At 41.1% G+C, this 13,265-nt stretch overlaps 1 protein-coding gene across 2 annotated transcripts in view; it reads right to left on the bottom strand.

Moving 5' to 3' along the window:
- SPG11 (SPG11 vesicle trafficking associated, spatacsin) overlaps positions 1-11,600 on the bottom strand; it is a 61,157-nt gene extending 49,557 nt beyond the window's left edge. For both annotated transcript variants that reach the window (XM_084641779.1, XM_084641780.1), the window contains exons 1-7: positions 11,101-11,600; positions 9,349-9,533; positions 8,399-8,626; positions 6,846-7,044; positions 6,065-6,202; positions 2,955-3,412; positions 93-238 (exon numbers count right to left, since the gene is read on the bottom strand). In XM_084641779.1, coding sequence (XP_084497905.1) covers positions 93-238; positions 2,955-3,412; positions 6,065-6,202; positions 6,846-7,044; positions 8,399-8,626; positions 9,349-9,533; positions 11,101-11,387 — 1,641 coding nt within the window. In that variant the 5' untranslated portion in view covers positions 11,388-11,600. The remainder of the gene's footprint in view (positions 1-92; positions 239-2,954; positions 3,413-6,064; positions 6,203-6,845; positions 7,045-8,398; positions 8,627-9,348; positions 9,534-11,100) is intronic.
- Between the last annotated feature and the right edge of the window lie 1,665 nt (positions 11,601-13,265).

The following is a 13,265-nucleotide window of genomic DNA, read 5'->3' as shown; positions in this document are numbered from 1 at the left end:
TTATTAATGATGAGAGACTAAAATAAGTTACACGCACTTCTTTAAGGACATATTCTCCTGATCTATAATAGATAAACTACATTTTATTTTACCTCTAATGCATGTATGGGAATCGAACATCTTCCCCACCCATTGAGATGACAAAGAGAATCTACAATGCCAGCACTTCCATGGATTATCAGTCTATTCAAGAATTCCTCTTGAGTTAAACCAAACAGAATCAAGGAGAGTCCATGTTCTAAATAAAAGAATGAAAATGACAGTCAATACATTGACAGGTTTCAGAGTAGCAGTCGTGTTAGTCTGTATCTGCAAAAAGAAAAGGAGTACTTGTGGCACCTTAGAGACTAACCAATTTATTTGAGCATAAGCTTTCGTGAGCTACAGCCCACTTCATCAGATGCATAGAATGGAACATATAGTAAGAAGATATGTATACATACAGAGAACATGAAAAGGTGGAAGTTGGTGTCCAAGAGAAGCTGAAGAAAACACAAGAATGTAGTTTGAGTCAGAGAATTAAGTGACACAGCAGAAGACCACTGTTTGGAAGGTATCTTGGAGCAGAGTGATCTACCTATGTAAATATCCATAGAATCTGTTTTTTCCTACCTAATATTTATGTTTGCAGTGTTGTTGTAGCAGTGTTGGTCCCAGGATATGACAGAGACAAGGTAGGCGAGGTAATATCTTTTATTGGAGCAACTTCTGTTGGTGGAAGGTACAAGCTTTCGAGCTACACAGAGCTCTTCTTCCTCCTTGTCACTTCCATCAACAGAAGTTGGTCCAGTAAAAGATAATACCTCACCTACCTTCTCTCTCCTGATACTAAGTCAGAGAGGTTCAGGGATTCACAAGAAAAACACAATAATTGGTTTAAGGTCAAATTCGGGTATTCAAAACATAAGATTCTCCAGCAGATAAAAAGAATGCATTTAGCAAACTAGTCAATATGGTGTATACCATACTAAGAATATCAGTCAGTATACAGATTCAGGTTTCCTAGTGAAGATCCATGGAGGCAAAAACCTCTCCAGCGCATCATCAAAGATTTACAACCTATCCTGAAAAATGATCCATCTTGGGAGACAGACCTGTCCTCGCTTACAGACAGCCCCCCAACCTGAAGCAAATACTCTCCAGCAACCACACACCAAACACACTAACCCAGGAACCTACCCTTGCAACAAAGCCCGATGCCAACTCTGTCCACATATTTATTCAAGTGACACCATCATAGGACCTAATCACATTAGCCACGCCATCAGGGGCTCATTCACCTGCACATCTACCAATGTAATCTATGCCATCATGTGCCAGCAATGCCCCTCTGCCAGGTACATTGGCCAAACCAGACAGTCTCTACACAGAAGAATAAATGGACACAAATCTGACATCAGGAATCATAACATTCAAAAACCGGTAGGAGAACATTTCAACCTCTCTGGCCACTCAGTAAAAGATTTAAGGGTGGCAATTTTGCAACAGAAAAGCTTCAAAAACAGACTTCAGCGAGAAACTGCTGAGCTTGAATTAATATGCAAACTAGATCCCATTAACTTGGGTTTGAATAGAGACTGGGAGTGGCTGGGTCATTACACATATTGAACCTATTTCCCTGTGTTAAGTAACCTCACACCTTCTTGTCAACTGTCTAAATGGGCCAGCTTGATTATCACTACAAAAGTTTTTTTCTCCTGCTGATAATAGCTCATCTTAATTAACTAGCCTCTTACAGTTTGTATGGCAACTTCTACCTACTCTGTATGTGTATGTATATTGTCTTACTATATGTTCCATTCTATGCATCCGATGCACGGTAGGCTGTAGCCCACGAAAGCTTATGCTCTAATAAATCTGTTCGTCTCTAAGGTGCCACAAGTCCTCCTGTTCTTTTTGCGGCTACAGACCAGCACGGCTGCTCCTCTGAACATGGAGGCAAGGAAACTAACTAGGCACTCCATGGAGCTTGCGTGTGTGACCCTATGAGGAAAGCATGAACTACCTGCCTGTGCAGGAACCACAAAAAGCCCCTTCCTAGATCAAGAGAGAGAGACTGCCACTTGCTCCCATCACCGCAAACATAAAACCATTCCCGCTGGGGGTGACATAAGGAGAAACGAAGGGGAAACAAAGCAGACAAAAAAGAAAAGAAAAATGCACTAAACAAAGAGACCCCAATCTGATTCAGATTCAGGGTCACAGGCCATCAGTAGGGTTGCCAAGGCTCCAGGATTGGCCTGGAGTCTCCCAGAATCGGCATCAATCTCCCAGAGACCATTGAAAGCAATCCAGGAGATTTTAATAGGATATTTTAAGAAAATGACATCGCCTCACGTTGGGGAAAAAAATCTCCCGAAATAGCTTCAGTCAGAGTTGGCAACCCTAGCCATGAGGAAGGGCTCTCGCTTTATGGGCCAAACTCTGCCTTCAAATATAACACACACAACTCCCAGTGGAGTTTATATGAGGTGCAAATTTATAACTCAAAGCAGGATTTGGCATTAAACTTTTCATGAAGCTCTGACTTACAACAAGAAGTATGATGAATCACTGTCTTTGAAACTTAATGTTCTAAATGGCAGGGTTTAAAATAAAACATAGATTTAGCAAATATATCTATACTTCCTATCTAAACCTGAAAATAAAATTGGATGGTTATAGGTTTTTCTATACAATGTAATTATTCACTATGATTGGTGAATTCATACTAAATCAGTATATCAAAAAATTACAAACTATGCACCAATTTGTTTAATTTACACATACTGAATTTCTGTTAAAACAGGGCCACAAAGCTATTGTAGGGCCCTATATGACACTCACCCTCAGCAGAAAAGCATTATGAATTGGGGAGAATCATATTAGGTAGACGGGGGAAGCATATTGTTAGTACAGACCAAAATGTTTTCAACAGAAGTCTTCACCATATTAGTTAAAACCAAAAACCTCACCTGTCTGAATGACACACAACTGCTCCTCTCCACTGCAATCCACATAAATACAGTTTTTGCCAATGTGATAATATGTCACATCTTGCGTCTCTAAATCCCACAGAGCAACAGTCAATCCTTTGTCACCAGCTGATAATGCAAACAGTGCACTAAATCCTGTCACAGATTTACACTCAAGTTTCATCATTTCTTCTAGTCCTCCTGGATGGATTTTTTTCCATTGTCTTCCTATGTCATTGATATTTGCATAATCTTTCTTTGTTGATTCGGAAAGGATATAGACAATGTCTTGTGGAATGGAGGACAAGATCTTCTCAGACGTCTCACAGATTTTATAATCATAATGTTCAAGATGGGGAAGGTACTGGTACCAACGTAAGCAAATGTTAGATACCAAATTTGGAGAGTCAGCTCTCTTTGACGTGTTGCATAATGAGGACAAGTGTGCTTTCCATGACCTCGAGAAAGAGAGAAAAACGTACAACCAAAATCATAATGACAGTCATTTACAGGCTTCAATTTTAAAAGGTTACTTTGACCAAAAACAATAACATAAACTAAGATTTATGGACAACATCTAAAATCCTGCACTCCACCCTCAAAATACGGGCAAAGTAAACTAAAACTATTTTAATATGATGATTTACTTGGTGCAGCTGAGTTGTATGTTTACAGCCACATTAGCTCATAAATTTCACTAAGTTCAGTACTGATCTTTGTTTTTAATTTTCTCATAGAATTTCTCAAGGACTTTGTGAGGTTTTTTGGCAAATAAGACATTCATCAAATCAAGAGAACTATTTTGACTACATAAAGTTGTTACAGCTTTAGATTTAAGAAGTTAATATTAATGGTATATTGTTTATCTCTAAGACTATCCATACATCATAGTTAAAATACTAAAATTAAAATACTACATGTGAATAAAACATATTCAGACTATTTTTATTCTAATTTACTGAAGAAGTCAACAAGCAAGTGGACAACGGTGATCTAGTCAATATACTGTAGTATACTTGGACTTTCAGAAAGCCTTTGACAAGGTTTCTAACCAAAGGCTCTTAAGCAAAGTAAGCTGTCATGGGATAAGAGGGAAGGTCCTATCATGGATCAGTAACTGGCTAAAAGATAGGAAACAAAGGGTAGGAATAAATAGTCAGTTCTCATAATGGAGAGAGGTAAATAGCAGGGTCTTCCAAAAATTTGTACTGAGACCTGTGCTGTTCAGAATATTCATAAATGATCTGGAAAAGGGGGTGAACAGTGAAGAGGCAAAATTTGCAGATGATACAAAATTACTCAAGATAGCTAGGTCCAAAGTTGACAGTGAGGAATTACAAAGGGCTCTCACTAAACTGAGAGACAAAATGACAGATGAAATTCAACGTTGATAAATGCAAGTAATGCACATTGGAAAACATCATCATGTAAAATGATGGGATCTAAATTAGCTATTACCAGTCAGTAATGATCTTGGCGTCATCATGAATAGTTCTCTGAAAACATCTGCTCAGTGTACAGTGGCAGTCAAAAAAAGCTAACAGAACGTTAGGAAGCATTAGGAAAAGGATAGATAAGACAAAATATCAAAATGCCATTATATAATGCCATGGTACGCTCACACCTTGAATACTGCATGCAGTTTTGGTTGCCCATCTCAAAAAAGATATATTACAATTGGAAAAGGTGCAGAGATGGGCAACAACAATGATGAGGGGGATGGAACAGCTTCCATCTGAGGAGAGACTAAAAAGACTGGGACTGTTCAGCATAGAAAAGAGATGACTACAGGGAGATATGACAGAGGTCTATAAAATCATGACTGGCATGGAGAATATGAATAGGGAAGTGTTATTTACTCCTTCACATAACGTAAGAACTAGGGATCACTTGATAGAATTAACAGGCAGCAGGTTTAAAACAAACAAAAGAAAGTACTTCTTCACACAATGCACAGTCAATCTGTGGAACTCTTTGCCATGGTATGTGGTGAAGGTCAAAAGTATAACTGGGTTCAAAAAAGAATTAGATAAGTTCCTGCAGAATAGGTCCATCAACGGCTATTAGCCAAGAGCAGGGATGCCACTCTATGCTCCAGGTGTTCCTAAGTCTCTGACTGCCATAAACTGGGACTGGACCAAAGGGAATAGATCACTCAATAATTGCCCTGTTCTGTTCACTCCCTCTGAAACATCTGGCACTGGTCACTGTCGGAAGACAGGATACTGATCTGACACAGTAGGGCCATTCTTATGGACAAGGATATGTATTCATCTGTGTCAAGCATAAAGAAGTTCTGGTGGGACTTGTAATAGGACACCATGTCTGTCAGTACTGGTTCAAATCTAAGTCATAGTAGTATGACAAGGACACTATTGTCTCAAGGTTGGTTAGTGGCCTATGGAAAATGGACAGAGACCATCTAATTAATTTCCTAGCAGTGGCCTAAGGACCACACCATTTTTAAACTAAGATGAGCTAACAAATTTGTGCACAGCTGATTTTAGAACTTGCAAAATTTGTAATTAAAATTAAGTAGTCTAGTAATATGTGAATCAAATAGATCAGTGACTCTCAAACTTATTTGATCGCACCCCCTTCTTCGTGTCTGTAGTTTACGCCCTTCCCGCCATGTACATACACTGATAAAAAAAAACTCACTAAATATTAAAAACAGTAAGACATTAATTCAAACAGAGCCAATGATCCACTGTAATAAGAGCAAACACAAAACTCCGACTGAGGTCAATGCTTACAATTAAACATACACACTGTGGTGTAGCAAATGGATTAACGTACAGATGACAACAACTTTGTATAATGCTATGGAATCTTAACAGAAATCCATCAAAATGCAGTGCTATCTAGAGTCAAATGCACAGTGCCATCTGAGGGAGGACCTGATATGTCTGGAGGAATCAGCTCTGCTAGTTATTCATTGTTGTGGATAAAATGTGTGAAGTTTTTTCCTAAAGCTTCTCACGCCCCCGCAGAATACATTCCATGTCTCCCCAGGGAGGTCTTCCCCCCAGTTTGAGAATCTCTGACCTAGATTATGATGTAGCAGGAACTGTAATAGCTCGTGTTAGAAGGTATTTATATTTACATACCTGTCTGTCTGGAAAGAAAACCTCATAAATTTCATGCTGTAGTCAGAGCTGGCAAGGTCATCCTCATCAATTTCTTCCAGTCGTGTCACAGGAAGATTCTGAAAAATTTTCTTACAAAATAAATGCCCAGGGAATTCTCTGCAAATAAAGATATTAAAAATAATTCAAGTTACACCGCCACCAAAACTTTTAATGACTATTTTTAAAATGCAAATTTTCATATTTATTCTATAAAGTCACAAAATTATTCTGATGAAAAACTGGAAGATAATATTGCAGAGAAGTGGTCCTCTCTCTAAACTCAACAGCATTCCATATAAATGCATTCACATAATATAAACCCAGAATATGATTCTGCAACCCTATTTCAGGGGAGCAATTCTTGCAGGGTCAAATCTCCAGTCAGCAGTTATCAAATAGAGGTGGTAAATTTAAATTGCTAAGCAGTTCCAATAGAATACCTGTAGATACTTCAAGGAGCTGCTACTACCCAGTGCTATCTGAAAAATCACAATATATCCCTCGCCTCCTACAGCAATCGTACACGAAGACTATTTTTCTGCTTGCTCGAGTGGAAGAACATATGTTAAAGGCACACTGATTTGCAAAATCTGAAGAAACATGATTTTTTAATACGCTTTTACTATATCTCGGGCCCAGTACTACCCAAATGGACGTTAATGGGAATTTGGCTTCTGACCTCAACAGGCGCAAGATTGGCAATAATTTAAAACTAGCTAGCCTCATAAAAATGTATGTTAAAATTGTGCAGCAAACATACCTGAAATACAAATTTAGATCAATAGAAATGGCACAATTAGAGGAATTAACGATCACAGCGACATTGAGATCGTGCGACACCTTTACCGAAGTGAGGGGAGATATGATGGTTGTATTCTTGTTCTCATCCTGCACGTTTGCTTGGAAGAGTGCAACATCAACATCTGCTAGATGCACACCATCTATTGTATCAAATATGTCTTTATGCCAAAGTCAAAGAAAGTGACAGGTTTCAAAACTCTCCAACAAGCAAAAAATACATAACAAAATATGACAGTGAATTTCTTGTACTTTGTTTCCCAAGGCAGGTGTATATGTATATAGTCTTCAAGTTCTTGCACAGCAAGGTATTTATAATTATTACCTTTTTATGTTTCACAGTAGCACTCAAAGGCCCATTCAGGATTAGAGCTCCATTGCGCTAGGTGCTGTACAAATGCAAAGTATGACATGTGCCCTGCTTCATAAAAAGGTGACAGTCCAATTTAACTAGAAACTCTCTGCCACTAGAGCACATATTGAACACTATTTCTACATCCACTCTCCCTGCTGCCCCGAACTTCACTCTTGGACAATATGTGTTTTTGATTATAAAAGAAAACTTCGAAAAGTACAGTTTTAATTAACAATGACTAGAGCAGAAGAGGTCTTTTTAAATTTTGGCAGTACAAATTGCAAGGTTGCTAGAATAACAGTTTTAGACTGAGTGGACTGAAGTTGAAGTAAAACAATCACTCTGAATAGTAATTAACGTAATGAATATTGGCCTATTGGTGAGAGACTGCTTGAAAAATGTTCACAAGCCTATTTTTGAGTTCTGGATAAGAACATGGAGTAGGAGCATTAACAAGAAGTCAGCCACCAAAACTGATGCAATGGACTCCAGTCTCATATTAGAAATTGTACCACTGCTATTTAGCAAGACAACAAGCTACAGAATTTGATCAAATTTGAACGACCTTATCTAGTTGTCTTGGAAAGTACAACCTATAAATTACTTTAAACAAATATTTTGAAGTTACTTGTATAAGTCTGTAAAACCATTAGAAATGTAATTAAAAATCAACTAAAATCTAAATACTATTAAAAAACCCTGGACCTCTCTAAACATGCCTTCACTTTTTTTGGCAATTGCTTATTGCCAGACGCAGTTGGAAGAACAAAATAATGGGATTATTACACAATGTAACAAAAATTAACTGGGAATAGAGATAGCTGAACAGTTTGTGAAGCAAATGGCCACCATCCTGCCCACAAGAGACCAAAAAGTTAGCATCTACAGTGTAATAATGAAGCTCCACTGGCCTGATGAGACCATGTTGGTACCTGTACTTCAGCTTTTCACATTGAACTATGCTATCACATGGACTAGATGGATGAAATAACTTCAAAATAGCAAGGCTTGGATTTCCTTCACGAAACTTGTGTTTAGTACTGAAAGGGTATCAAGAAATATTTTTTCCTATTATCTACATTCTTTTTCTTCATAGTATGACTTTACTTTGTTTGATCAATTATATTGGGAAACAGTCTCCCTCCCATTGCAAAGGATACATATCCAACCAGAGTTATCTAACAAAAATAGAACCCCTCTACAAAAGTTCACATCTGTTATTCTTTCCAAAGCTTGTGGAGACAAATCAAGGATAAAGCAGTCAAGTGCCTGTAATTCTGTATCTTCTCCAGGAAAATCAAGGTGCACAAGAATAAAATTATTCAACAGCAGCAAAGATGTGCTCTTTTTAAATGACAGAATCCTCACGGACGATATTGAAGAAAGACCTGTAAAATTATTTTTAAAGAATCAAGTTTTTTACATATCCAGATTGGTAGTTTTGATTGGAGAGACACTTTAAGATTATAGCTTAAATTCATTGTCTTAGCCTTTTGACCAATGTAGTGTGCCAAGATCACTGTGGTCAGAACAGTTCCAAGAATAGCACTAATTTATTTAACCAACTGCTACTACACAAAGCCAACGGGGGGAACACAAAACACCATTTTCTTAGACACTAAAAATACTAATTTTGAAAATAAAATATTTTAGCAAGGAGACTTTAGGGAGAGGGATCTTAAAGTTATTTAATGTATCAAGGCCCTGATCCTGCAAAGATTTACATATCTGCTTAACTTTATACAGTGACTTCAATAGGCTAGTCATTGTGTAAAGTTAAGTAATATGCTTAAGTCTCTGCAGGACCAGCGAGAATATTTTCAACTAAAGAAATTTCTTATTTTCATTTGATCAGGTGAAGTGCATGTCAGTCTGTAATATTTATATCATTGCCATGCAACAAACCCATTAGCATTATTGATGAGCAAGCACATGCCTCATCAACACAGGGAGTTCCAAACCCACAACATTAAAAATGACAGCATGAAAATATTTTACACCTTCCTACGGCCCAATCCTGCAGCCCCTCCTCATGTTAATAGTTGTTGCAGGATTGGGCCCATAATCACCAAAATATTAAAAATATGGAATATACATTTAATATACTCACTAATATTTTTAACTTCCAGAAGTTTTTTAAGTCTCTCTTCATTCCAGCTGTACAAGGGAGCTGTGTCAGATTTTCCATCCTCTCTATTGAGCTCATAGACAAACAGTTCATTGTTTTTACTAAGAGCCAGGAGTTTTGACTTGTTTCCTTGTGGATCATTATTTTCTGCATCCTCCCACATGAAGCTATATTTAATAACAATATTTAATATGTTACATTTATTCACATTATTGTCTTCCAACTTCAGTCAACTCCACAGTTCAGAAAACATAACAAAGCAGTTAAAAAATATCCAGTGTGGTGTTTTATTCACACACACACACAAAATTAGGACACTGAAAGGAAAACAGTGAAATATATACACATAAAATGCTATCAAATGTCCAAACTAAACACTAAAAAGGAAAAATATTTTCTTGCTCTTTTATCTGTTTTAGTTATAGTGATCATAAGTGTTACTTATGTTGTAACAACAATAGGCACAATGCTTTCAAAACATAGTGAGAACATAATGAGATTTTTAAGCTGTCAGTGATGCTTCAGTTTTCAGGGAGGCTGTAACAGCTTGTCTGTGTTCCAAGACAGAGAAGATTGCCACTCTTCAGAAAGATAAGGTGGGTGAAATAATACCTTGTATTGGACCAACTTATATTGGTGACAGAGAGACAAGCTTTCCAGCTGCTACACAGTGACAGAGCTCTTCTTCAGGTCTGGGAAAAGTTCTCCCAGGGTCACAGCAAAATGCAAGGTGGAACAGATGGCTTAGCAATCAGTAGTTAGCACAGGGGTAGGCAACCTATGGCCCGCATGCTGAAGATGGCACGCTGGCTGATTTTCAGTGGTACTCACACTGCCCGGGTCCTGGCCACCGGTCCGGGGGGGGCTCTGCATTTTAATTTAATTTAAAATAAAGCTTCTTAAACATTTTAAAAACCTTATTTACTTTACATACAACAATAGTTTAGTTATAATATTAAAGATTTATAGAAATAGACCTTCTAAAAATGTTAAAATGTATTACTGGCACGCGAAACTTTAAATTAGAGTGAACAAATGAAGACTCGATACACCACTTCTGAAAGGTTGCCGACCCCTGAGTTAGCACATATTGGAAAAGCCACTCCAGGGAGAAAAGTATCAGGGGGTAGCCGTGTTAGTCTGTATCTACAAAGACGATGAGGAGTCCGGTGGCACTTTAAAGACGAACAGATTTATTTGGGCATAAGCTTTCATGAGTAAAAAATCCACTTCTTATCTGAAGAAGTGGATTTTTTACTCATGAAAGCTTATGCGCCAATAAATCTGTTCGTCTTTAAGGTGCCACCAGACTCCTCCTTGTTTTTACCCCCGGGAGAGTGGCCGGCTAACGCCTCTGCAGTCAGAAGACAAATAGAGGGGCTTAGTGGGTCACAGCAAGACCTTTGCAGTCTCCCCCAGTCCATTAAGTCTCCCCCATTCAGGGCCGTTAGGGCTTGAAGACGGCCCTGGAGAAGAAGCTTATGTGCACCCCTGTGGCGACGAGCAAAACAACCCCCAGCGCGTGGAGACACACGGGCACGCCAGGGCGCCGCCCGACAACCCGTGACAGGGTTAAAGGCCCGACAGCCGCCAGACAGCATCACCCCGCCTGAGGCGCGGCTCGGGTCCCCGCGCGCCAGCCCCGCCCGCCGCACAGCGCCTCCCCGGGGCTCGACGGGACCCCCCCCGCCGCGCCGCGACCCGCCCCGCCCCGCCCGCGGACCCGCCACTTACTCCGCCCACGGTCCAGGGATGGGGCTGCCGCGGGCCCGGCCGGCCCTGCCGCAGGCCAGGGACCTGAGGTGGAGCCCCCCCGAGACCAGCCGGCTTCCCAGAGCGTCCTGCGCCCTGTTGAGCTTGACCTGGGCTGTGTCGCCCGGGGGGCTCCGGGCCTCCCGGGCGAGGGGCACCAGCAGCACCCGCAGCTCCCCTTTCGCCCCCTCCATCCTCCGGGGGCCGCCAGCCAGCTTCCCCCAGACCGAACTTCCGGCTTCAGCCGGGCGCGACAAGGGCGCGGCCATCTTGCGCAGGGCACGACTTCCGGCCAGCTGGCGCGAGAGGGCGACGAGACCCCGAAATCGCTCTCTTCGCCTCACGAAGCGGGCATTCCACTGAGACTACAACTCCCAGAATGCCATGCGGCAAAGACGAGAGGCTCTTGTAACCAGAGGGAGTATTGCGTGGTGGGACTTGTAGTCTCCGGGCGTGCTGGCTGTGCAGTGCAACCAAGGAGAAGCATGTGAGTTGAAATTCGTAGTCTTATGGCAGGGGTGGCCAGCCTGAGCCTGAGAAGGAGCCAGAATTTACCAATATACATTGCCAAAGAGCCACAGTAATACATCAGCAGGTCCTCATGGCAGACTCAGGGGAGGGGCGGGAAGGGGTGGAGTGGGGGCAGGGCCTGTGGCAGAGCCAGGGGTTGAGCAGTGAGCACCCCCCCTCCCCCCGGCACATTGGAAAGTTGGCGCCTGTAGCTCCAGCCCTGGAGTCGGTGCCTGTACAAGGAACCACATATTAACTCCGGAGCCACAGGTTGGCCACGCCTGGTCCATGCCACGCTGAGACTAGTCGTCTGCTCATATCAGGAGGGTCTCTGGATAGATTGCTTGCTAGCTAGTCCAGTTTAGATGGAGCATTATATGCTGTGACTTCTGTTTTCAATGGGCTCCTAACCTCAGATTCAATCTTAGACACTGAGTCTGGGGACACACACGTTTGAGCAAGCAGTTGGGACTCAAAGAGTGTAGGAGCGGCCTAGAACCTGTATCAAACTTAACCCGTAACTCCCATTGTCCAGCCAGCCATTTTCTGTTTATTTTGTAACTCCTAACTGGTTTGACCTTGACTAATCATTTTGTAATGGAAATTAAGTTTACCACTTTATCAGTTGCTCTCTGAAAATCTTACAGGGTACTAATATTTGAAAGTAGCATGATTTCTCAGAGCAGACTGCCAGAGACTTTTTATTCTGCTCCTGTGCATGTGTCAACACTATCATTTGTTTGAGGGGAAACTCTCAAATACAATAGGTTCAAAATATTATATTAAAACATTTCCATGACTCCTTCCCTCACAGAGACATTCCAAAATAAAATTTCCTGGTGTAAAATACCCACTGGAAATAAAACAATAACACCTAGTAGTCCTCCAAAGAGGGTACTACAACAGTATTTAAATTACAACAGCTAGATTGTGCACCTCACAAACTATCAAGTCAGAGGCTCTCTTAACTGGGATTATAGATGTGTATGTATCTATGACAGAAGCCTGTTCTCCAATTAACCTTTTTCTTGCTCTCACTGCAGGAAAAGCAGAGGAGCAACAATCCCGACAAATGGTTTATATCTGTGATTGTACGGCTGTTGCAGCCTCTATTTTAGATGCTGGTCAGTTTTGTAATGTATTGTACAACATGGCCCCAGTTCGGCATTGAGCTCGGCAGCTGGAAGGAAGGGGACTGTGTCAGTAGAGCTTGTTGCAAGATCAGAGTCTATGTGCCACTCTTGCCCTGTGCTGGATGGAATTTCAGACCTGCTCAGATCTGGATGATTGTTTTATCCACCAGCCACTGAACTACAGTACAAATGAACGCACAGCACTGAGGGATTTCCCTAGACCCCCCCAACTGTCCCATCCTCCTCCAGTGGTCAACCAGTTACCCCTGCAGTAATGCCAATGTAGTCGTTTTCCAAAACCCCTCTTCCCCCCCGTAAATTCGAACACCCCCTCTAATTTCAAGCCCTGGGGAAGCCTCTGCTACTGACATCTCTAGAACGTGCTGTCACCCTGCAGGGGTTGCACCCCACACAGGACACAAACCCTGCACAAGTATGCCTGTTTTAGGGGCTGCTCTCCCCAACCCGGGAAAGGTGTTAACACACTGAATTGCTGCAAAGCTC

The sequence above is a fragment of the Lepidochelys olivacea genome, assembly GCF_965140295.1.
Source record: "Lepidochelys olivacea isolate rLepOli2 genome assembly, chromosome: 10".
Taxonomy (NCBI): domain Eukaryota; kingdom Metazoa; phylum Chordata; order Testudines; family Cheloniidae; genus Lepidochelys; species Lepidochelys olivacea.
This window is presented reverse-complemented; position numbering and strand designations above follow the sequence as displayed.